The sequence below is a fragment of the Malaclemys terrapin genome, chromosome 1, assembly GCF_027887155.1.
Source record: "Malaclemys terrapin pileata isolate rMalTer1 chromosome 1, rMalTer1.hap1, whole genome shotgun sequence".
NCBI classification, from domain to species: domain Eukaryota; kingdom Metazoa; phylum Chordata; order Testudines; family Emydidae; genus Malaclemys; species Malaclemys terrapin.
Genome location: NC_071505.1, coordinates 21,916,783 through 21,938,958, shown reverse-complemented (window position 1 = coordinate 21,938,958; position 22,176 = coordinate 21,916,783). Strand labels below are relative to the sequence as shown.

Sequence of the window (22,176 nt, the reverse complement as noted above, 5' to 3'; positions counted from 1 at the left end):
ATCATTACTCAGATCCATCCTTTTAATCTGGCAAAGGGGCAGGATGTAGAACAGATGACCCTGAACTAAATGAGTTTCCCTTTATCTCCCTGGCCTCTGCCTTACTTGGATCAGAAGTTGACAAAAAATGCAGTTGCTGAGTATTTTACCACCAGATATTGGTACTAGGTTTTAGACTGTAAAAATAGATCCCATACAGCAATACTACATCACTTTCCTTCTAGCAAATGATAATATTCAGGGAGGTGACATATTCTGGAATATATAAACCCTCCCACAAGTTTGGGGGTTGTGTTTTCAGTGTGGGGATTTAGATGCTCATCTCCTGGTAACACTGAAAGTCATATGCTGAATCCTGGTGTATTTAGCTGAAAATCAACTCACTCTCTTTCAAGGTAAGTCATATGATGGAAATGTAATAATGAGAGGAATCTCCACCTATACAGTCTTTGGTTTAGTGGGAGAAGAGATCCCCAGGATATTTACTTGTAACTTGGTGGGGGGTGGGAGGGAGAGCAGATTTTGAAAAGTTATACTTATTTAAATGACACTGTCAAATTAATTGTTTATTAAAACAAATATGTTTTCTTCCCTATTAATAATAACATATATTCAGGGTTGCCAACTTTCCTCATTGTATTGCAAGTGTTGTGATATTTGGTGGTTTTATTAAAGCTCTGGTTCCTTGTCATATGACTATGTGGGAATCAGAGCTTTGATTTTTTTAACTAAAAGTCAGATTGTAGCCCTCAGTTGTGGAGAGAGCTTGAAAACGTGACTTTAATGCACACCAAAGGATCAAAAAACAGAAGGCAAATGAAAATAAATCCTAATGTACATTTTTTAAATATCATGGTTTTTAAGACATGATTCATCATTTTTGAATACATGAGGTTGTCAGAACTGTTTATTATTAACACTGAGATGTTTCAGAATCCATGTAACTTTTCACTATTGATGCTATTTGTTTCCCATTTGTATTTCCCTCTGCTGGGATAATGACCATAAAGCAGTGGTCCCCACTCCTCCTTACCCTTGTCCGTACCCCCAGCCCCACCGGGACCAGGAGTGGGACCACGGTTCCAGGTGGGGGGGATGCGGACAGGGGCAAGAGTGCCAAGGCTGGGGCCACAGCTGGGGTTGGGGACAGGAGTGGAGCTTCGGCTGGCGCCAGGTGCCCAGTGAGTGCAGGGCCAGGGCCAGGAGTGGAACTTGGTGGTGCCCCCTCCCCGCCCCCTGTGGGGGGGGGGTAGCCTGGGCCCCAGCCACACCTCCTGAATGTTCCTCCATGCCCCCATAGGGGGGCATGCCTGACAGTTGGGGACCTCTGCCATAAAGGATGTCAGTTTTGCTTTCAGGAACATAGGGCTCCAATGTCTGGCTGTTGCTAAAAATTGTAAGGCAGTGCTTATTTGTTTAAAAACAACTGTCTGAGAGAATGTAAAGAACATCCTAGGAGAAGGCTGATACAGTTCTTAGGTTTTTGTAAAGGCGTTTTTTTTATACAGTCTAAATTTTGGGCTAAACTTGATTAGGCAGTGTTCCTTTAAACAGGCATTCATAACACACAAATAACCCTACTAAATGAACCCAATGAACAAAGTTTTAAGGACTTTTTTTTGTTTCCCCCACTATTCAGTTGCTTCCCAGAGGTTTGAAAAGATATTTTAAGCTGTTCTCATAAAATAAAAGGGATTTCAAAGATCAACTTCATAGACAGCAACCAGTATAAAGACTTAAATTATCTTCATGCCCAGCATTGCAGAAGGGGATTACTGTTGGATAGTGGTGCTAATGCTAAAATCAATTTGTTAATGTTAAAATGAAATTGTTTCATGGCACCATATATAATATTCTGTTTTTCATAATATATATAACATAAGGATGGAGTGGATGTGCTCTGAACTGGAACTTGTTTTATCAATTGTTATGTAATATTTTTATCTTCATATGTTATTTAGCTGTAAAATGATGATAGCTAAGGGTTACATACTTATTTCTATCTGCAATTGAATGTTGTCAGTAACCTTGTAGTTATCTGAAAGTAATTAGCTATTACACAAGATTTCTGAATTGCATAACTTGGGATGCGTCTAGACAGTTATTGCATTTTATTTGGTAGAAAAGTGGTGAATGCTTTACAGTTACAAAAGTAGGGAATTATGACAAAAGTTATTACCAACCAATTGGCAAATCGAGTTTGCTACTTTCATAAGTGCATAGATTTTTAAGGCCAGAAAGTAATTTTAGATCACCTAGTCTGACCTCCTGTATAACACAGGCCAAAGAATTTCACTAGAACTGGTCAGAAAAACTTTGATGGAACAATATTCTGTTTGGATATGCAGTTCTGTTGAAAGTGAAATACCAATTGGAAGTTCAGATAATGTTAAAACAGGATGTTTTAACAGTTTTGGAACAACACATTATAGATTATGCTATAATGCAAATAACTAAAGTCAAACTTGAAACAAGATGATATATATTTTAGAATTTTCCTTCATAATTTTATAATATTAGGATTTAATTCAGCTTGAGAACAAAGCCAAATTGACATCTTTGCAATATGGACTTTTTGTCCTCTGCAGAGCTATAAATGGCTTGTGTTTGACTAAATCATATCTTCCAGAAAGGCATTCAATCTTGATTTGAAGATATCAAGAGATGGAGAATCCTCCACTTCCCTTGGTAGTTTGTTCCAGTGGTTAATCACCCTCCCTGTTAAAACGTTGTGCCTATGACTAACTAGAGTTTAGCTCCCAGCCATCGGCTCTTATTATGACTTTCTCTGTTAAACTAAAGACCCTTTTAGTAACTTGGTATTTTCTCCCTGCATAGTGTATTTATACACTATTAGCAAGTCAACTCTCACTCTCCTTTTTGATAAACTAAACAAAGCTCCTGACATCTCTTACTGTAAGTTTTTTTTGTTTTCCATCCCACAAATCATTACTGTGATTCTTCTCTGCACCATCACCAATGTGTAAACATCCTTCTGAAAAGGACACCAGAACTGGACACAGTGCTCTCATATCAGTCTTGCCGATGCCATATACAGAGATAAAATGGCTGCCTTCCTCCTTCTTGCTCCTCTATAGTTCATACATCTAAGGATCATATTAGGCCTTTATGCCATAGTGTTGCACTGGGAGCTAATGTATGTCCACTATGGCCCCTAAAATCCTTTTGATAGTCTCTGCTTTCCAGGATATGGTCCTCCATTCTGTGGGTATGGCAAGCATTCTTTCTTCCTAGATGTTTGATCACGTATGTTTACTTAACCCTAAAAGAAAACAACTGCTTTACAATTAATGTAGCCTAAATCATTCACATCATATTAACAGAAACTGTTAAGAATACCAAGTAGTAGAGGGAGCAACATGCAAGAAAGAGCAGTTTTGCTCTTACCCTGAGATCTCAGGTGAATAAAAAGTTGGCAAGTTCTGTGACAGTGGTGAGGTCTGAAACTAGTATAAATTAAGAACTAACCCACTTTTTTCTCCTGAGTTATACTGTATCTGGCACCAACTGCAGCCTTAGGCCCCAATCCTGCATAGTGCCAATGGGAGCTGAGGGCTCACCACACCTTGTGGAGCCATATTTTTGTATACATACTTGTCAAGGTTGGCCAGACCCTAAACTGTGCTAGCACCTGCTAAAAGTAAGGATCAGGTCCCATTTGAAAACTGAGGACCTTCCTGTTTCTAGCACTGAATGGTCATGGTTTAATGCATATAATCATATATTAAACCTGCCATGGATTGAAGACTGAATAATGCACATCCTACACTGCATACCAAGGCACTATAATGAGAGGGTTGGAGGTCAGGGAGAGACGAAGGAAACATTTTTTCTAGCAGGCAGATTTTCTAAAATGGCAGCTGTATGAAGCTGCTCAGATGTTTGGAATGTTAAAATTAACAGCACAGATGGATTAGTGGGCGAATGCAGAGGAGGTGCATCACAAATTAAATATATCACATGGCTCTGCTCTTTACCTCGTTATCACAGCATTTGTGGTATCTAATCTCATCCTATTTGATCTGTGCAGGTATTTAGATCACGCCCTTCCTGATGGTATATGAGCACCCATCATATGGTATCATTCTGCAGGTAGAACTCCTGCTGACAGCTCCAAGGCCCTGGCATGCCTATTCAAAGCAGCACATACGCATTTGTTTAACTTCAAGCTCATGCTAAATGCCACTGAAGTCAGTGGTCAAATTAAGCATGTGCTTAAATTCTGTCAGAAATATGGATGGATGGAAGCATGTGCGTAAGATCTTCCCTGAATCAGCATCCGGGAGTATTCTTCAAAGGCACAGTAATAACATATGATTTAATTATTACTAATATTATCATATTGTTCCCTCGGGGTAACATAAGCTGATATCGGTGCCCCATTGTTCTAAACACTGTACAAACAGTACATAGTAACAGCCAACCCCTGCCCTGAACAGCTTACAGTCTAAATCAGGGGTCGGCAACCTTTCAGAAGTGGTGTGCCGAGTCTTCATTTATTCACTCTAATTTAAGGTTTCACGTGCCAGTAATACATTTTAATGTTTTTAGAAGGTCTCTTTCTAGAAATCTATAATATATAACTAAACTATTATTGTATGTAAAGTAAATAAGGTTTTAAAAATGTTTAAGAAGCTTCATTTAAAATTAAATTAAAATGCAGAGCTCCCCGGACCAGTGGCCAGGACCCAGGCAGTGTGAGTGCCACTGAAAATCAGCTCGCGTGCCATAGGTTCCCTACCCCTGGTCTAAATAGACAAGACAGACAATGGTTGTGGGGGACAGGACATAATATAAAAGCAGAATGAACAATGGGATGGTGATATATGTCATGTTAGTTCTATGATTCAGAAGGCTTTCAGTGGCAGGAAATTAGAGAAACAGAAAGATGTCCCCTGCCCACCCTTCATACAAGAGGGATAGATGAAAGGAGAACAGGTGGGGGAAAAGAGCCGGGAGGGCAGATTGAAGTGAAGAGACTGTGAGAGAGGGAACTGGGGTGAACAACTAATCAGCAGAATGGAAAGAATGCCCAGAGTAAAAACGGAAGTATTTACCCCTTTATTTCTAAAGTATTGCCCTGCTCCCCTGTCAGCACATGCACACGCCTAGGGACTCGGGACACTGCACAAACACTTACAAATACATTATGGTTAAGAACATTAGATGGTTTTAAACTGTAAGGACACCAGATAAACTATTTCAACAGCCACACGCTGCTTATGAGGCTTTATCGTTGCTTTTACTGAGCTCTCAAGGAATCTTCTGTTTGTGCACCTCCTAAGCCTGCCTTGCAGCAAATGCAAATCTGCATTCTTTCAGTGGAGCTATACTTACACCAGTTGAGGACCTGGCCCTCTGTGTTTTAGAAGAATCTATTCTCACTGAAGCTTTTATTTAAGTATATCAATTTTCTGACTCTTTTAATTTCAGTGATTCCTGCAAAAAGTATTAATTTTTTGTAACTCCTAATTCAGCAATTCTGACAAATTTTTGTTTTATGCTGGCATTATATCACTGACTTCAGTAGGTTTACTCCTGATTTACACCAGTGTAAGTGAAAGGAGAAATCAAGCCTAAGGAAAAAGGTTCTATTGACACACATCTGCTCTTAGATACACATGCATGTTTGCCATTTGCCCTGGTTCAAATAGCCTTATTTATACCACTGTAAATCCAGAGAACGTTGAAGTCCATTCAGCTACATAGGGAGCAAACCTATCAGGTTAAGCAGAATTAGTGCTAATTCATGTCTTCATTAATTTACCTAAGGGCAGGGCAGAGTTTGGTTTATTTAAAGTTTATTTTAGGTTGTTTTATGCATAGTAGATATTTTCTGCATGAAAAGTGAAGGATTCAGTCAAGATGTAGCTAATCAGGGCATAAACGTACAGCTTGTTGGAGTCACAAAGATGTGGTATGCACAATTTGCTAGAGGCATTATTATGTACTTTAAAACATTGCCTTTCTTTTTCACTACCTGCAACTGGCCACTGACAGAGACAGGATTTCAGAGCAGATTCCTCAGTGGTCTGATCCAGTGTGGCTAATCCTATGGTCCAAATTCTTTAGTCCCTACTCGGTCCAAACTCTCATTGCAGTCTCAACACTGTGGTAGGAGTTTTGACTGAACAATGATGGAAGGATTTGGTTGGATGAAATGAAAATAAAAATGAAAAAAAGTTCCCAGTGTTGCAAGCAGTGGAACTGTCAAGATAACTTCATGCAACAAATAGTTAAAGTGCCAAGGAGTCGAGAAATAACTTTTTTCCTACCAAGACCTCATAGATAGAGGAGGCTAGTTTTAGTATGTTAAAACCTATCTTCCTATTTGTTTCCCATCATGTACTTTGCACTTTGAGCTCTTGATAATGATTTTTTCTCTCTCCTGTTGTATGAGCAGTTTCTGTTGGTAAGATCGGTTGATGCATCGGGACCACACAGTTATACAAGGACCTGAAGCCTAGAAACAAGCTGCCAACGCGCACACTGAAAAAGAAGCAGCATGGGCTGTGGCAGAAACTGTGGGCTACTCACGGGGGCTATCATTGGTGGAGTACTGGCTGTGTTTGGAGGTGCCCTCATACCAGTTGGAGATTACCTTGTTAACAGGACAATAAGAAAGGTACAAGTTATGTTCTCCTTTAAATCTCATATCATTTGGGGTTATTCTGAGTCTCAGAACTTTGGTTGGGAATATCTTTTTTCCAGTTTTGAGAAAATTTGCACAATACTGCAATTAGACCTGAGGGCTTTTCTTTACTGTGAAAGTGAATTCAGGCTGATCCAAGGTTTTAGAAAATGGCACATGCCAAAAATAGCTTTTAGTATTTCAACATAAGTTCGTTTGTTTTTCTTCTATTCTCTCTCTATTTCATGTTTAGCACGAGGGGAAAGTGGTAAGAAATAGAATCAGAAATGTAGGGCTGGAATGGACCTTGAGAAGTCATCTAGTCCAGCCCCCTGCTCTGAGGCAGGACCAAGTATACCTAAACCATCCCTGACAGGTGTTTGTCCAACCTGTTCTTTAAAACTTCCAGTGATGGGGACTCCACAACTTCCCTTGGAAGCCTATCCAGATCTCAACTATCCATATAGTGAGAAACTTTGCCTAATAGCTAACTGAATATTCCTGGTTGGAAATTAAGCCAATTACTCCATGTCCACTGAAGGTGGGACAAGGAGAACAATTGATCACCCTCCTCTTTAGCACAGCCCTTAACATATCTGAAGACTTTTATCAGGTCCCCCCTCAGTCTTCTTTTCTTAAACTAAACATGGCCAGTTTTTAAAAAACTTTTCCGCATAGGTCAGGTTTTCCAAACCTTTTCTTATTTTTGTTGCTCTTCTCTGGATTCTTTCTAGTTTGCCTACATCTTTCTTCAAGTGTGGCACTCAAAAAATGGACACAGTACACCAGCTGGGGCCTTACCAGTGCTGAGTAGAGAGGGACAATTACCTCCCTCGTTTTACATACAACGGTACTGTTAGTACACCCAATAATATTAGCCTTTTTCACAACTGTATGATACACAATGTATCACATTGTTGGCTCAAATTCAGATGGCGATCTGCTATAATCCCCATATCCTTTTCAGCACTGATTTACCACTTATTCATCATTTTGTAGTTGTGCATTTGATTTTTCCTTCCTAAGTGTAGTACTTTGCTCTTGTCTTTATTGAATTTCATCATGATTTCAGACCAGTTCTCCATTTTGTAAAATGTTATATTAAAGCTGAATTTTCTGATCAAATAATTTACAGTTAAGCTGCTCTGTGTATAGCTAACACCGAATCTGGCAACATATATTGTAGATAGGACTGTCCAGAAAACAAAAATTCCAGTTTGCAAAAAATAGTGAGCTTTCACCATCTTTCTTTCTGAACCTTTCTCTGGCTTCATGAATATTTAGTTACTGTGGAACAGCTTCAACAGGAGAAATTGAGAGAGAGACTCTATAGCTCGAAGGTTAAAATATTTACAAGGAATGTGGGGACCTTGGTTCAAGTCCTTGTGCTCTCCCACATTTGAATCTTCATTGGAAGTGAGTGACATGCACAGTTGGTGTAAATCTGCATAGCTCAACTGACTGTAATAGAACTACACCAATTGGCCCCAATTCCACTGCAGTCAATGGGACTTTATCCCAGTGGCTAAAGTTTAGCATGTGCATAAGTCTTTGCAAGATTGAGGATCTGGCCCATGCAGTTTTGGAAGCTAGTATTTTTTTTTACTGTTACTTTATTTCCTTTGTTTATTAATGCTCAATTGCTTACTAATCTCTGAATCTTTTTTCCCCCCCACATATGGCCCAATTCGGCAACAATGTAGCCACTCACTTAGCTTTAGCTAGTAGGAGTATTCTCAGTGATGTTAGGTTCTGATCCTGCAAGGAAATGCCTTCTGCTTGACCCCTATGCCTGCAAAGAGCCCCTTCAAAGTCTACAGGAGTCCAACGGTGCCTGCCTCCTTGCATGATCAAGGCCTTATGTACTAGCAGGACAGTGTGCAGAACAAGGGAAGTGGTGCCTAATAGAGCTGGGTGGCGAAACATATTCCATTTTGTGGAGGATTTTGCTATTTTGAAACTTTGGTTTCATTCCAATTTGAAACAAAAATTTAAAATTTAGAAGTTTTCCACGGAAGGGGATGAAGCTCTAGGGTCCCTGGCTTTGGGATGGTCTGCATGGTGCACTGTCCTAGAGCCGCAGGCCCTGAAAGATCAACTTCCCCAGCAGCCCACCAAGCAGCTGCCAAGGAGCCAGGTGAGTGAGCTGGCAGGAAGCCAGACAGGTTTCCACTGGACCCCTTGTTTAGTTCCAGAGGAACTTCACCAAAATCAAACTGTCTCCACAATATGTTTTGATTTTGATGAATCGGCAAATTCCAACAAAAAAACTGCTTCACTGGAATTTTTACAACCAATTCTAGTACCTAGTTTTGTTCAGATGCAGGGAGAAGCCACACAATAGCTAAAAACAGTGGTGTGTCACTAGGTATTTAATCATACCCATGTATCAACATTTTAGGAGATAGAAATCATGCAACATACATTTTCACAAACATTTTATAATTGATTGAAACTTGGAGGAACATATAATTACATAAGAACATAAGAACGGCCATACTGGGTCAGACCAGAGGTCCATCAAGCCCAGTATCCTGTCCTCTGACAGGGGCCAATGACAGGTGCCCCAAAGGGAATGAACAGACAGTTTATCATCAAATGATCCATGCCCTGTCACCCAATCCCAACTCCTTGCAAACAGAGGCTAGGGACACCATTCCTGCCCATCCTGGTTAATAGCCATTGATGGACCTATCTTCAAAAAATTTATCTAGCTCCTTTTTGAACTCTGTTATAGTATTGGCAAGGAGTTCCAGAGGTAGACAGTGCATTGCGTGAAAAAATACTTTCTTGTGTTTGTTTTAAACCAGCTACATATTAATTTCATTTGGTGGCCCCTTGTTCTTGTATTATGAGAAGGAGTAAATAACACTTCCTTATTTACTTTCTCTAGAACACTCATGATTTTATAGACATCTATCATATCCCTACCCCCTTAGTCGTCTCTGTTCCAAGCTGAAAAGTCCCTGTCTTATTAATCTCTCCTCATACGGAAACCATTCTATACCCCTAATCATTTTTGTTGCCCTTTTCTGAACCTTTTTCAATTCCAATATATCTTTTTTGAGATGGGGCAACCACATCTGCATGCAGTATTCAAGGTGTGGCCGTACCATGGATTTATATAGCGGCAATATGATATTTTCTGTCTTATTATTATTGATGATTCCCAACATTCTGTTCACTTTTTTGACTGCCGCTGCACATTGAGTGGATGATTTCAGAGAACTATCCACAATGACTCCAAGATCTCTTTCCTGAGTGGTAACAGCTAATTTAAACCCCATAATTTTATATGTATGGTTGGGATTATGTTTTCCAATGTTCATTACTTTGCATTTATCAACATTAAATTTCATCTGCCATTTTGTTGCCCAGTCACCCAGTTTTTTGAGATCCTTTTGTAGCTCTTCACGGTCTGCCTGGGACTTAACTATCTTGAGTAGTTTTGTATCATCTGCAAATTTTGCCACCTCACTGTTTACCCCTTTTTCCAGATCATTTATGAATATGTTAAATAGGACCAGTGCAGATCATTGGTCGACACCACTATTTACCTCTCTCCATTCTGAAAACTGACCATTTATTCCTACCCTTTGTTTCCTATCTTTTAACCAGTTACCAATCCATGAGAGAACCTTCCCTCTTATCCCATGACTGCTTACTTTGCTTAAGAGCCTTTGGTGAGGGACCTTATCAAAGGCTTTCTGAAAATCTAAATACAATATATTCACTGGATCTCCTTTGTCCGCATGCTTGTTGACCCCCTCAAATAATTCTAGTAGATTGGTGAGGCATGATTTCTCTTTACAAAAACCATGTTGACTATTTCCCAACAAATTATGTTCATCTATGTGTCTGACAATTTTGTTCTTTACAATAGTTTCAACCAATTTGCCAAGTACTGAAGTGAGGCTTATTGGCCTGTAGTTGCCAGGGTCACCTCTGGAGCCCTTTTTAAAAAAATTGGCGTCACATTAGCTATCTTCCAGCCATTTGGTACAGAAGCTGATTTAAATGATAGGTTACAGATGACAGTTAGTAGTCCTGAAATTTCACATTTGAGTTCCTTCAGAACTCTTGGGTGAATACCATCAGGCCCTGGAAACTTATTACTGTTTAGTTTATCAATTTGTTCCCAAACCTCCTCTAATGACATCTCCATTTAGGACAGTTCCTCAGATCTGTCACCCAAAAAGAATGGCTCAGGTTTGCGAATCTCCCTCACATCCTCAACAGTGAAGACTGATGCAAAGAATTCATTTAGTTTCTCTACAATGACCTTATTGTCTTTGAATGCTCCTTTAGCATCTCAATCGTCCAGTGGCCCCACTGGTTATTTAGCAGGCTTTTTGCTTCTGATGTATTTTTAAAAATATTAGCTATTACTTTTGGAATCTTTGGCTAGCTTTTCTTCAAATTCTTTTTTGGTCTTTCTAATTATATTTTTACACTTCGTTTGCCAGAGTTTATGCTCTTTTCTATTTTCCTCAATAGGATTCATCTTCCACTTTTTAGAGGATGCCTCTTTGCTTTTCACTGCTTGTTTTACTTTGTTGTTTAACCACGGTGGCTCTTTTTTGGTTCTCTTACTGTGTTTTTAAATTTGGAATATACATTTAAGTTGAGCCTCTATTATGTTGTCTTTAAAAAGTCTCCACGCAGCTTGCAGGGATTTTACTTTTGATACTGTACCTTTTAATTTCTGTTTCACTAACCTCCTCATTTTTGTGTATTTCCCCTTTCTGAAATTAAATGCTACAGTTTTGGGCTGCTGTGGAGTTTTCCCTGCCACAGTGATGTTAAGTTTAATTAAATTATGGTCACTATTACCAAGCGGTCCAGCTATATTCACCTCTTGGACCTGATCCTGTGCTCCACTTTTAAGCTGTATATCACTGATATGATCTTGAGATATACTCAGATTTCTGGACATTAAGTATTTACTTTGGATTAGACCAGAACATTCTTTTAATCTCCTTCAGTTTTTTGGAGTATTTATGTTGCTATCATTATTGTACATTCATTTACTTGATACAGATATATTTTTGAGATTACTTTTGCAACAAACATATCTTTGCAAATGTCTACATGAGTTTTGTGGCAATGATGCATATGTATACATTCTTAACTTGTGATTTTTAAATGAGATCATCTTTAGCTTCTTTCTGTTTTATTTCTTTGTGATAATTTGTTTCAGATGCTTGAATTTTTCACTATTCAGCTTCTCTGATTAAGAGAGAGCACCACACTGAATTACAGGGGTTAAGTGAAAAACTACTCTGTAAAATGGTGCTGTAGGGTTCCATTTTTATTATTATTCTAAATCTAATATGCACAGTTGAACATTGAAAAGATACAGCTAGTTCTGCACACTCATACTGAGCCTGACTCAAGATGGATTCCTTCTTCCTTGTGGATCATCATCACCAGTCAAACCAGTTATGATGAAAATTTCTTCAGGAAAGTTTCTCAGGTTCAGGACAGAACATTCAGAAAATAGAGGGAATGCAGAATAACCAACACTCTGATGGTTTAGAGCACTCAGCTGGCATGTGAGAAATCTAGGGTTAAGTCCATACTCTTTATGATTCAGAGTAGGAATGTGACCCTAGGTCTTGTATTCCCCAGGCGTACCCACTGAATTACTGACTATGTGGGGGTCTCTAGCCATCTCTGCTGTTTTGGGGTATCTGTGATTTTTTTTTTAAATGAAAAATGTATGTCTCTGTTTAATGCCAGAATGGAACAAAAACAAATTTTGAAACCAATATTTTTTTCAGGAAATGGAATTGTCACTTTCTGTCCAGCTCTACTGCTGAGAGTGAAAATGTTATTTTTATAAAGTTGCTTTTGAGAATAGAATCATAGATCCATATTTCAAAGCTTTTCACACTGGGCTCAGATTCGGTGGGAGGACAATAGCTCTGAGTTAATCCCTGTGGAATGTAGAGGTTCATGGTGGCTCTGGGAGATGTACCGTAATTTGATATACATCCAGGTTCAATTAATTTGGCTTAAATTCTTATTGCTGGGATTAAAGAAGCAATGGTTTAACAAATTAACTTGCCCTTTCAGCTTCTGAGGGTCGAGATCTGACACTTCACATTTATGGTGAATAAAACAGTCACAAACTAACTTCTTATTGACTTTTATCCACATCATGCAATCACCAGGAGCCTATACAGTTCACCCCAAACAAATCCTATTAAAGCAAATGGACTTTGACATGAATAAAATGGGAAAAGTTTTGGATCCACAAATTAATACCATTAAACAGGCTTTGCCAAGAACAGCTGAATTATGTCTTGCTGGTCTAACCTGAGGTACACAGACAAAGCCATGAACAGAAGCCTGAATAATGCCAGTGCTTCACATGTTTCTGCCCTCTGGGCCAGACCCTGCAGCCTTTACTGAAGTCAGTATGAGGTTTGCCTGAATACACTGCAGGATTTAACTCCATGGCAGTTCTTCCCTTTCACTAAACATAATTATTTCCATTTCAAATGTTTTTGTTTTTACTCCAATACTTTTGAGGATAATAAATCCCAAACCTGATGCACTTAGTAGTTTGACCTCTAACTCCACCATTATCTCCTAGATAAGGGTCTATGGGCAGGTGCTTATCATAGCCTGCTCTAAAACAAAGTCCACACAGTATGTGGAATCAAAAAGTCACCATTCCTGCAGTTCAGCTTTCTTAACAAAAACATGGCAATAGTAAACATCAGCTAAAACATTCTCCCCAGATTTTGCTGCCTCTAGGGGCCCTAGCCTGTAGAAATGGCAGATAGCCAGGACACTATAATCAGGGTAAATGCAGGACTGTCTTTATTTCCTGTTTACATGGATTCTTTCCTCTTTACTATATGCCCCCTGACCTATGCCTATACTGCAGCTGGGAGAGCCTCCCAGCCTGGGTAGACAGACTCATGCTAGTTCCATTCAAGCTAGTGCACTAAAAATAGCTCTGTTGATGTTGTGGCTTGGGCGGCAGCTCAGGCTCTCAAGCCCACCTGACCCCCTGGTTCTGTGCCTGGGTCGCTAGTCCGGGTCTCTGGCAGAGCAGCGCTGTCCACACTGCTAGTTTTAGAAGGCTAGCACGAGTGATGTTAGTGCAAGTTTGTCTGCCCATCCTGGGAGGCTCACTCCCAACCACAGTGTAGACCTGCCTCTGGTGGTCACTCTGAAGAGTGGTTCTAAACCAGAGGTGAGGAACCTTTTTTATATCGGGGCCACTGACCCACGGGAGGACGTGGAGGCTCGGGGCTTCCCTAGGCTCTGTGGTGGGGTCAGAAATGAGGGGTTCAGAACACGGGAGGGGATTCCAGGCTGGGACAGGGGGTTGAGGTGTGGGTGGTGGTGCAGGGCCTGGGAGGGTCTTAGGGTGCGTGAGGGGGTTCCAACCTGTGGCAGGGGTCAGGGAACAGGAGGGAGTTTGGAGTGCCGGGTTCCAGCCAGGCAACGCTTACCTCGGGTGGCTCCCGGTTGGCAGTGCAGTGGGGCTAAGGCAGGCTCCCTGCCTCCCCTGGCTCTGTGCTGCTCCCAGAAAAAGTGGCCATGTTCAGCCCCTAGGTGGAGGGGCCAGCTGGTTCTGCGTGGTACATGCTGCCCCCGCAGCTCCCATTGGCCAAGGTTCCTGGCCAAAGGGAGCTGCAGAGCCAGAGCTGGGGGGAGGGGCAGCACACGGAGCTTCTCTGATTGCCCCTGCTCCTGGGGGTCGCAGGGACATGTCAGTCACTTCAGGGAGCTGCGCGGACCTGACCGGACTTTTAACAGCCTGGCAATCCCAGCTTCCCCCTGCAGCGGAGTGAGCCAGTGCTTGTGTCTCCAGCCCCACAGGGAGTGGGAGCATAGGCAGCACCAAGGCTCAGGGCTTCCAGCTAGCAGCCTGGACAATTGCCGCAGGCTGCATGAAATGAAGCAGCAGGCCATATCCCACACAACTAACATCACATAGCCCCGAGTGCTTAGTCTATACCCTGGATCCTCTCTTTGTATAGCGCACTCCCATCCAGGGCTGGTGTGTTTTTTTTAGGCAGAGGCCTATTGAGGGCATCTCCACCCAGGCTGCCTCGCTCCAGCCCTGCATTGTCTGAGAGCTGCATTGGTGCTATACTGTGGCCAGGGCACCCTCGAAAACAGCAGCTGCAGCCAGGAGCTTACAGCTACAATGCAGTTCTGGCCCAGTCACTCCCCAGAACAGCTCTCAGGAGATCTATGCCTTTACATGCACTCCCACAGACACACCAGCAGTAGCAGCCAGGCAGGGGCTAGGATCCAGTACCGCCCCAAGCCAGCTACAGCGAAGCTGTCAGAGGGGGGCATTTCCCCTTTTAAAGGTACCTGCCGCTGCCTCAGTAGGGCTCCAGTTAAGTTCCCCCTAATACTAGAGCTTGTGTGGTGGACAGAAGTTCCATTTGATGAAGGATTGTGAGATTTGGGAAGCTGGCTTTGTTCCAGTTAGGAATGAAACCCGAACATTTTGAAATTCTCCACAAAAGAAATTCTGATTTTTTAAAAAATAGTTTGGATCAATCAAAATGTTTTGTGTTTGCTTTTGACTTTTAAAATGTTACATTATAATATAGAATGAAAGTCAGTTCAAAACAGAAAATGTCTCATTTAGAAAATGTCTAAACAAGACTTTTTTGATGTCATTGGACCTTCTTCTCCCTCCATTGTCCCTGCCCTCTTCCCTCCCCCCCGACAGAAAAAGGTTCCATGGAAGTTTTTCTTAGCAGCTCTACAGAACACCTAAAAGCTGTTTTAAGGAGATGCTTAGGCCAACAAATTATCTAATTCCAGCCTTCTAACCAACTCACCTTATGCATCTGCGGTAATGAGCCACCTGCCTCAGTGACTTGGTAGAATCCAATGTTCCTTAACTGTCCAACTCCTGATAACAGGGATATCCCTGATAACATGTTGGTATCTTTTAGGCAAATGCTGCCAGCCTGCTACAGGCTCATAGCAACACAGTACTGAAGTGTTCCACTTTAATCTTGCTGTGCAAGACTCACATTGCCAAGTTTAATTTCCTGCATACTATCAGTGATAATGATTACTGTACTCAGCAGTTTGACTCTCTGCCTATCTATTATCCATCATAAGCCCGATCCTCCTCTCTTTTATATCAGTGGAAGGGATCATGCTTGATTAACAACAGTGTATTTGGAAGGAGAATTGGGCCCTGCTTGCCTGTCCATATCAGTGATACTAACTAAACTCCTGGCTTTGAGCCACACACAGCCCTATACATAATAAGTAGTAATACGGGGCCTAATCCTGCAGTGCGTAGTCAGGGCCTAACTGCTAAAAAACCTTCGTGGACTTTGACAGAAGTTTTTTCACATGCAGAGACTGAAAAAGCACTGCACAATTTGGCCTGATAAAGCCTGAATAAGGACTTTAATCTACATAAGACTCATCATTGTCGTCTTCACTTTAAAAGTAGTAAATAATTAAGGCAAACTAGAAAATATAACCCTGAGAATTATTCCTTCCCTGGGAATATATTTAGCTCAGTTTTACAGAATTTGGAATGCACATTTTCCGTTGCACAAGGCAGGTGATATACTCATAAAATGGCCAGGTGTGTGACAAAGCTGAGATAGGCCAATGTTAGCTTTGCTTTGCTTCAACCTGAGGTGCTCACAACGTTGGCAGCCCAGAAGTCAGCATCTTTTGGAGGCCTGTTCAGAGACATTGCCAAAGAGCAATTTTCCTTATTTTAGTTTTTTTTCATCACCAAACATGTCAATTTGATTATTGTGAGGCTTCAAAATGAAGCCAATCCCCATTACTTTTGATTCTCATCATTCCCTGTATTTTTTCTCTGCTAGCTAACATATGGAAGGTCGGGATAAAAGGGGTAGGTTCAATCCAGGAGCAAGTGAGTGAAGGTCTCATTGGTTTTTCACATTTAGGCCATGGAGAGAATTTAATCCTGTGAAAGTACATTACAGAAGCATTAAATCTTGCATTCAACACACTATAATCAATAAATGTGATATTAGAAATGGTCAAAACTTTCCATTGAAACATATTTTGGGGGGGAATAATAGCTTGTTGAATAGATGGAAATATTTGCAGAAAATTTGCTTTTGTCAAAAAAATTGGGGTTTAGTTTTTAAATAAGAATGTTCAAAGTCTGATTTTTTTTAATGCAAACCCAAAATATTTTCCAATAAAAATGTGGACAAAAACAATATATGTATTGAAAGCATTTGCAAGAAAAAATAATCATTCCCAACCTCCTCTATATGAAATTATATGGGCTCTGAGTTACTACAGAGAATTCTTTCCCGGGTGTCTGGCTGGTAGGTCTTGCCCACATGCTCGGGGTCTAACTGATCACCATATTTGGGGTTGGGAAGGGGTTGGGTCAAATTGGCAGAGACCCTGGTTTTTTTGGGCGGTGGGTTGCCTTCCTTTGCAGCCTGGGGCATAGGTCACTTGCAGGTTTAAACTAGTGTAAATGGTGGACTGTCTGTAACTTGAAGTCTTTAAATCATGATTTGAGGACTTCAGTAACTCAGCCAGAGGTTATGGGCCTATTACAGGAGTGGGTGGGTGAGGTTCTGTGGCCTGCAATGTGCAGGAGGTCAGACTAGATGATCATGATGGTCCCTTCTGAATTTATCTCAGTCTGTGGAGTCTCATCCATTTATCATGGATAGCAATCAAGCACTTGGAAAGCATATTGTGGGTTGCACTTGATTTCCCAATATCTTAATTTGAGTTGACAAATACGAGAGAGAGAAGAAACTATTGAGGCTATAGCCAAAGCATGGAGTCCCTGTCTGACATTTCATTGTAAAGGCCAGCCAAGAAAACAAGACAATGGAGCATGTGGTGAGCTGGTCTCTGTGATCTGCAAAGTCCCCAACCGTGCTCTCTAGCCCCAGTTCTGAGAGGGTATGAATGTAAAGGACAAGCCCAGCTTTCATTTAAAAAAAAAAGTCTCTAGCCCTTTTCTTGCAAAGTTCCTTTGAAAATACAAACTGATGTCCAGTCCTTAGAGATTAATGTTTTCTGCTTTGATAAGTCCCCCTTTCCCTCTAGCCACACAGGGCTGGATTTTCAGACCTACTGAAACCTGTCACCATGTGTTCATGGAGGGAGAACAGACCAATTAGTGGTTTTGGGATGCAGTGCTTCGGAGGCTCTGACTTCACTGCCAAAAGAGGTGAGGTACTATCATGGGAAAACAAATGCATGTTAGCTCTCCTGCTGTAAAATGCTAGTGGAGATTAGGCTTTTCCATAAGGTTAACTAAGCAACGACAACCACAGGTACACATATAGTGTTGTGTTCACTAAACTACATCATGGTAAAAACTACAGGTGCTTTATCTCCACTAGGATTTTACAGCAGGAGAGCTAATGTGCATTCATTATCCTGCCTTTTTTGGGGCTAGAACCTCTGCCAGCTATCTCTTAGCTGGAGGCTGCGGCGAAGCCAGTGTGGTCTCCTGGATACAGCCTAATAGCACGAGAAGTAGCTTGGCATTGTGTAGTAAACATGGGGCTGAAAGCAAGGGACTCCTGCATTCCAATCCCACCTCCGATAGTCTCTTTACACAAAAATCAGACTATTTTAATTATACTGTATAATGAGAGTGGTATGACCTTCCTAGTGGATGTAGTTATACTGGTACAGGCACCATTATATTGGTATAACTGTGGCTACATCAGGGGTTGTACTAGTATAATGATCACAGCCCTCTCTGAAATTGTTATACTAGTACAAAAACTGTGCATAAACCAGGCTTTAGTCAAGTCTCTTAACCTTTCTGCCATTGTCTCCCCTTCTGCAAAGTTGGCATGGTACCTATCTCCTGGGAGACGGGGAGGGCCAGTGTGACGATTCAGCACTAAATGTTTGTAAACCATTGCGCTATCTGTTCCACAAATGAAAAGAACGGCAGGAATATGTGGGGTCAGGACAGAATCCCCACAGGTGAATCACCTCCAGTCCGAGAGGCTGATGAATACAGGCAACAGCTCGATTCTGAGCCGAGGGAGTTGTACAGCGCTTACATAAACTCCCTTCTCCTGGTCATATGGGGAACTCGCTGTGAACAGCATAACCAGGATTCCCCACTTCCTCCCCTGTCCAAGAATATGAAGACAATTATTAACCTTAAGGTGCTCATCCTCTGAGAAACCCTTGGGAACTGGTGTTCTATTGAAATCTCAGGGCCCTCGGGTGCCTGTCCTGCAAATGGCCTCATCAGAAGGTCGATCTTTCCCCTGGATTAATATACTGCTGTGTCAGCATCCCTGGCCTTCTGGGGCTTGCACAATATTAAAGGCTCCCTTTTCTTTTTTTTTCTTTTTCTTTTCTTTCTTTTTTTTTTTGCTGACTTAGACTCTCCGTGCAAGAGTACAATCTGAAAAGTTAGATCTGTTGCTGCTGCGTTTCTGTTCCCTCTCACACAAATATCTGTGCCCATAAATTACTGCAGAGATTCAAACAGCAAGCCCAGGCTTTTAAACTATCACCAGTGTATTTATGAATCAGAGTATCAGAATACAAACTGGCTGTATTTACACAAGGAAGTTATTTTAAGCAACATCTTTATGTAGCGCTCTCTAAGGCAACTTCTAAACGAAGTGGTTCCTAATTGCTGCCATTCTTTCTTTACGCAGTTCTGGTTTGTGCTGGGCAAGCTCAAAATGGCAAAATTGTGATGCAAAGCAAATCTGGAGAATTTTAACCCCAAAGCCCCTTCTTTCTTTTACAACACTCTGAACTGATGCCAGCATTTTAGTTTTTACTGCTACTGTGGGTGCTGCAAATTAACTAATTAATATTGCACAGGACTGGTACTCAGTAGAGCTGTGTGCAATTTTTTTGACAACTAGTTCATTCAAAAATGCAGTTTTGGGTTGGCAAAAATAAAAGGAGAGGGAACAAAAATTGAAAAAGTTAAAACATTTCATTTTGGTATTTTCAAAATAAAATGTTTTGCCTTCTCATTTCTAAACAATGTTTCCTTTTGAAATTTAGCTAGACTTAATTTTAAAAAAGAAAAAGTTAAAAATTACCCCAAACCAAAATGTTTCATTTCAGGCAAATTAAATATTCCATTCAAACTGATTTTTTCCCCCCACTTTTTGTTTCAGCAAGAAAACCCAAGGAAAAAAATCCATTTTGGGTTGACCCAAATTAATTTTTTTGTTACTTATTTTTTGGCTCAGTGGCCAAACTGAAAATTCAGTCAGCTCTTTGCTAAGTAGTTTTGCCTTTGCTATATGCAAAATAATTTACTGAATATCTAAAGCTTGATTCCTCCATTGAACAATAGGCACAGGTAAAGATTTTCTTAAACAACATGCTAAGGATAGTTTAGTTTTATTTTAAACTTTCTTGTCTAGAATACTCAAAGGATGTGGTACTGGAACCTAAGCCAACTCCCATTAAAGTCAATGGTAAGGTTCCGAGTGACTTCACTGGAAGTTCTATCAGGTTCTTGATGACTTACAGCTGTGACCAGATTGTATCCTCATGTACGTCTGACTCCATAGTCTAGCCAGACCACTGTTTTTAAAGCTTCATTAGAAATGATTGCCACAAGCCTCATATGAATGATAAAATCACTTTTGCCACCCGTTTGCAGACACTTTACTATCACATGTTGCTAGATTTGTTTTTTTCCCCCATCTGGTTAACAAAAGGCTAAACTGCCTATTTTAGGCTATGTCTACACTGCAGTTAAACTCCCATGGCTGACCTGTGTCAGCTGACTCATGCTTGCAGGGCTTGGGCTAAGGGGCTGTTTATTTGCAGAGTAGACATTCAAGTACAGACTGGAGTCAGGGCTCTGGGACCCCATGAAGGGGGAGGGTCCCAGAGCTTGGGCTCCAGTCCAAGCCCCCACATCTACATTGCAATTAAAAAGCCCCTTAGCCTGAGCCCCTTAGCCCAAGTCAGTGGACATGGGCCAGCCGTCGGTGTTTAATTGCAGTGTAGACATACCCTTAGGTACCCATCACTATTGTATTTGAGTGCCTCACAATCTTGTTTTACTTCACAATGCCTCTGTGACTTAGTAATATTCTCCCTGTTTTACAGCTGGGGACCAGAAACACAGAGAGTGGTAAGTGACTTACCCAAGGTCATAAGGAAATCTGAAGCAGAGTAGGGAAGGTGGGGTTCAATACCCGTGTCCTAGGCTACTGTCCTAACATCATTCCTCTCTATCCTGGAGTGCTCAGAGCAACAATTTTGCTATGGTTAATTTCAGTTTTGCTGTGCTTGCAGGAAGATGTCATCGAAAATGGTACAATAGCTTATGAAAACTGGGTTGTGCCAGGGAGTCCTGTTTACAGGCAGTTTTGGTTCTATGATGTGCAAAATCCACAGGAAGTGATGAATGGATCACGGCCAATACTCAAACAAATTGGACCTTACACATACAGGTAGGCAAACGCTTTCAAAATATGTTGTATGTCGTATTAGGAGTATTGTAAAAGTTACTGAAAGCTCTTCTGAATGATACACTGTTCATGAGAAAGAGCTACAGACATAACAGGTATGCCTTAAAATCTCCATAGACCCACTGCACATATAACATCGACAGACCCTGGTCTTCAGCAGGCGAGAGTCACACACACACAACCACATTGCATTCATGTGCGCAAATTGGGTAAAGGCACATATAAATAAGAAGTGAAATGCAAATTAATATGATTTTCATGTGGGAAAGCTTGCTTGATGCCCCGATCTAGCCTGGCGATTAGGCATGTTGGATCAAGGCCTGAAAGCATTCGGGCATTTATAGGCACAATAGGGGCATCCACATTTTGTCGATGTACCTGTTGTAGTATTATCAACCCCAAGCATATCCAGAATAGGGACCACTAAAATCATGAGATTGGCTTAAAAATCATAAGAAATTAAAAAATATATATATTTTTATTTGTCTCCTGTGAATCTTTAGGGTCCCATTTCCATGCTTTTCTCTGCAACCATCAGGGCTAGAAACTTTCCTTAAAAAAAAAAGCCCACTGGGAGTCTCACATCTTCATAGCATCAATTATGCCGAGACTCACAATAAAATTGAGAAAGTTGGCAACGCGGTTGCATCTGTAGTTAAATGTTGGCCCTGAAGGTTCACAAGTACTGTTAATGTAGTCTGCAAAACTCAAACCACCAAAATATTCCCTTCCCCAAGTTTGTTTACCAAGGCCCAGATTCAGCCACTCATCCCTATTCAGCAAAGCATGTAAGTACATAATTAACTTAAGTAGGGTGAACAGATGTCCCGATTTTATAGGGACAGTCCCGATTTTGGGGGCTTTTTCTTATATAGGCGCCTATTCCCCCCCCACCCCCTATCCTGATTTTTCACACTTGCCCTCTGGTCACTCTAACCTTTAGTCACGTCGTTATGTCCAATTCACTACAGGCAACAGGCCTCTTCCACCTCAGTGTCTTCTGGGGACACAATCTCTCACTTTCCAACATAATGGCCTAGGAAAACAAATCATAATAGCTTCTACTGACCTCCCTGA

The 22,176-nt window shown here is 41.1% G+C and overlaps 1 protein-coding gene across 3 annotated transcripts in view; it reads left to right on the top strand.

The window, feature by feature from the left end:
• Positions 1-22,176, top strand: part of CD36 (CD36 molecule) — a 56,707-nt gene that overhangs the window by 7,877 nt on the left and 26,654 nt on the right. For 2 of the 3 annotated variants that reach the window (XM_054017388.1, XM_054017373.1), the window contains exons 2-3: positions 6,425-6,646; positions 20,924-21,081. In XM_054017388.1, coding sequence (XP_053873363.1) covers positions 6,527-6,646; positions 20,924-21,081 — 278 coding nt within the window. In that variant the 5' untranslated portion in view covers positions 6,425-6,526. Of the gene's footprint in view, positions 1-309; positions 396-6,424; positions 6,647-20,923; positions 21,082-22,176 lie in introns of those variants that run through there. The other variant, XM_054017379.1, reaches the window with a different exon arrangement.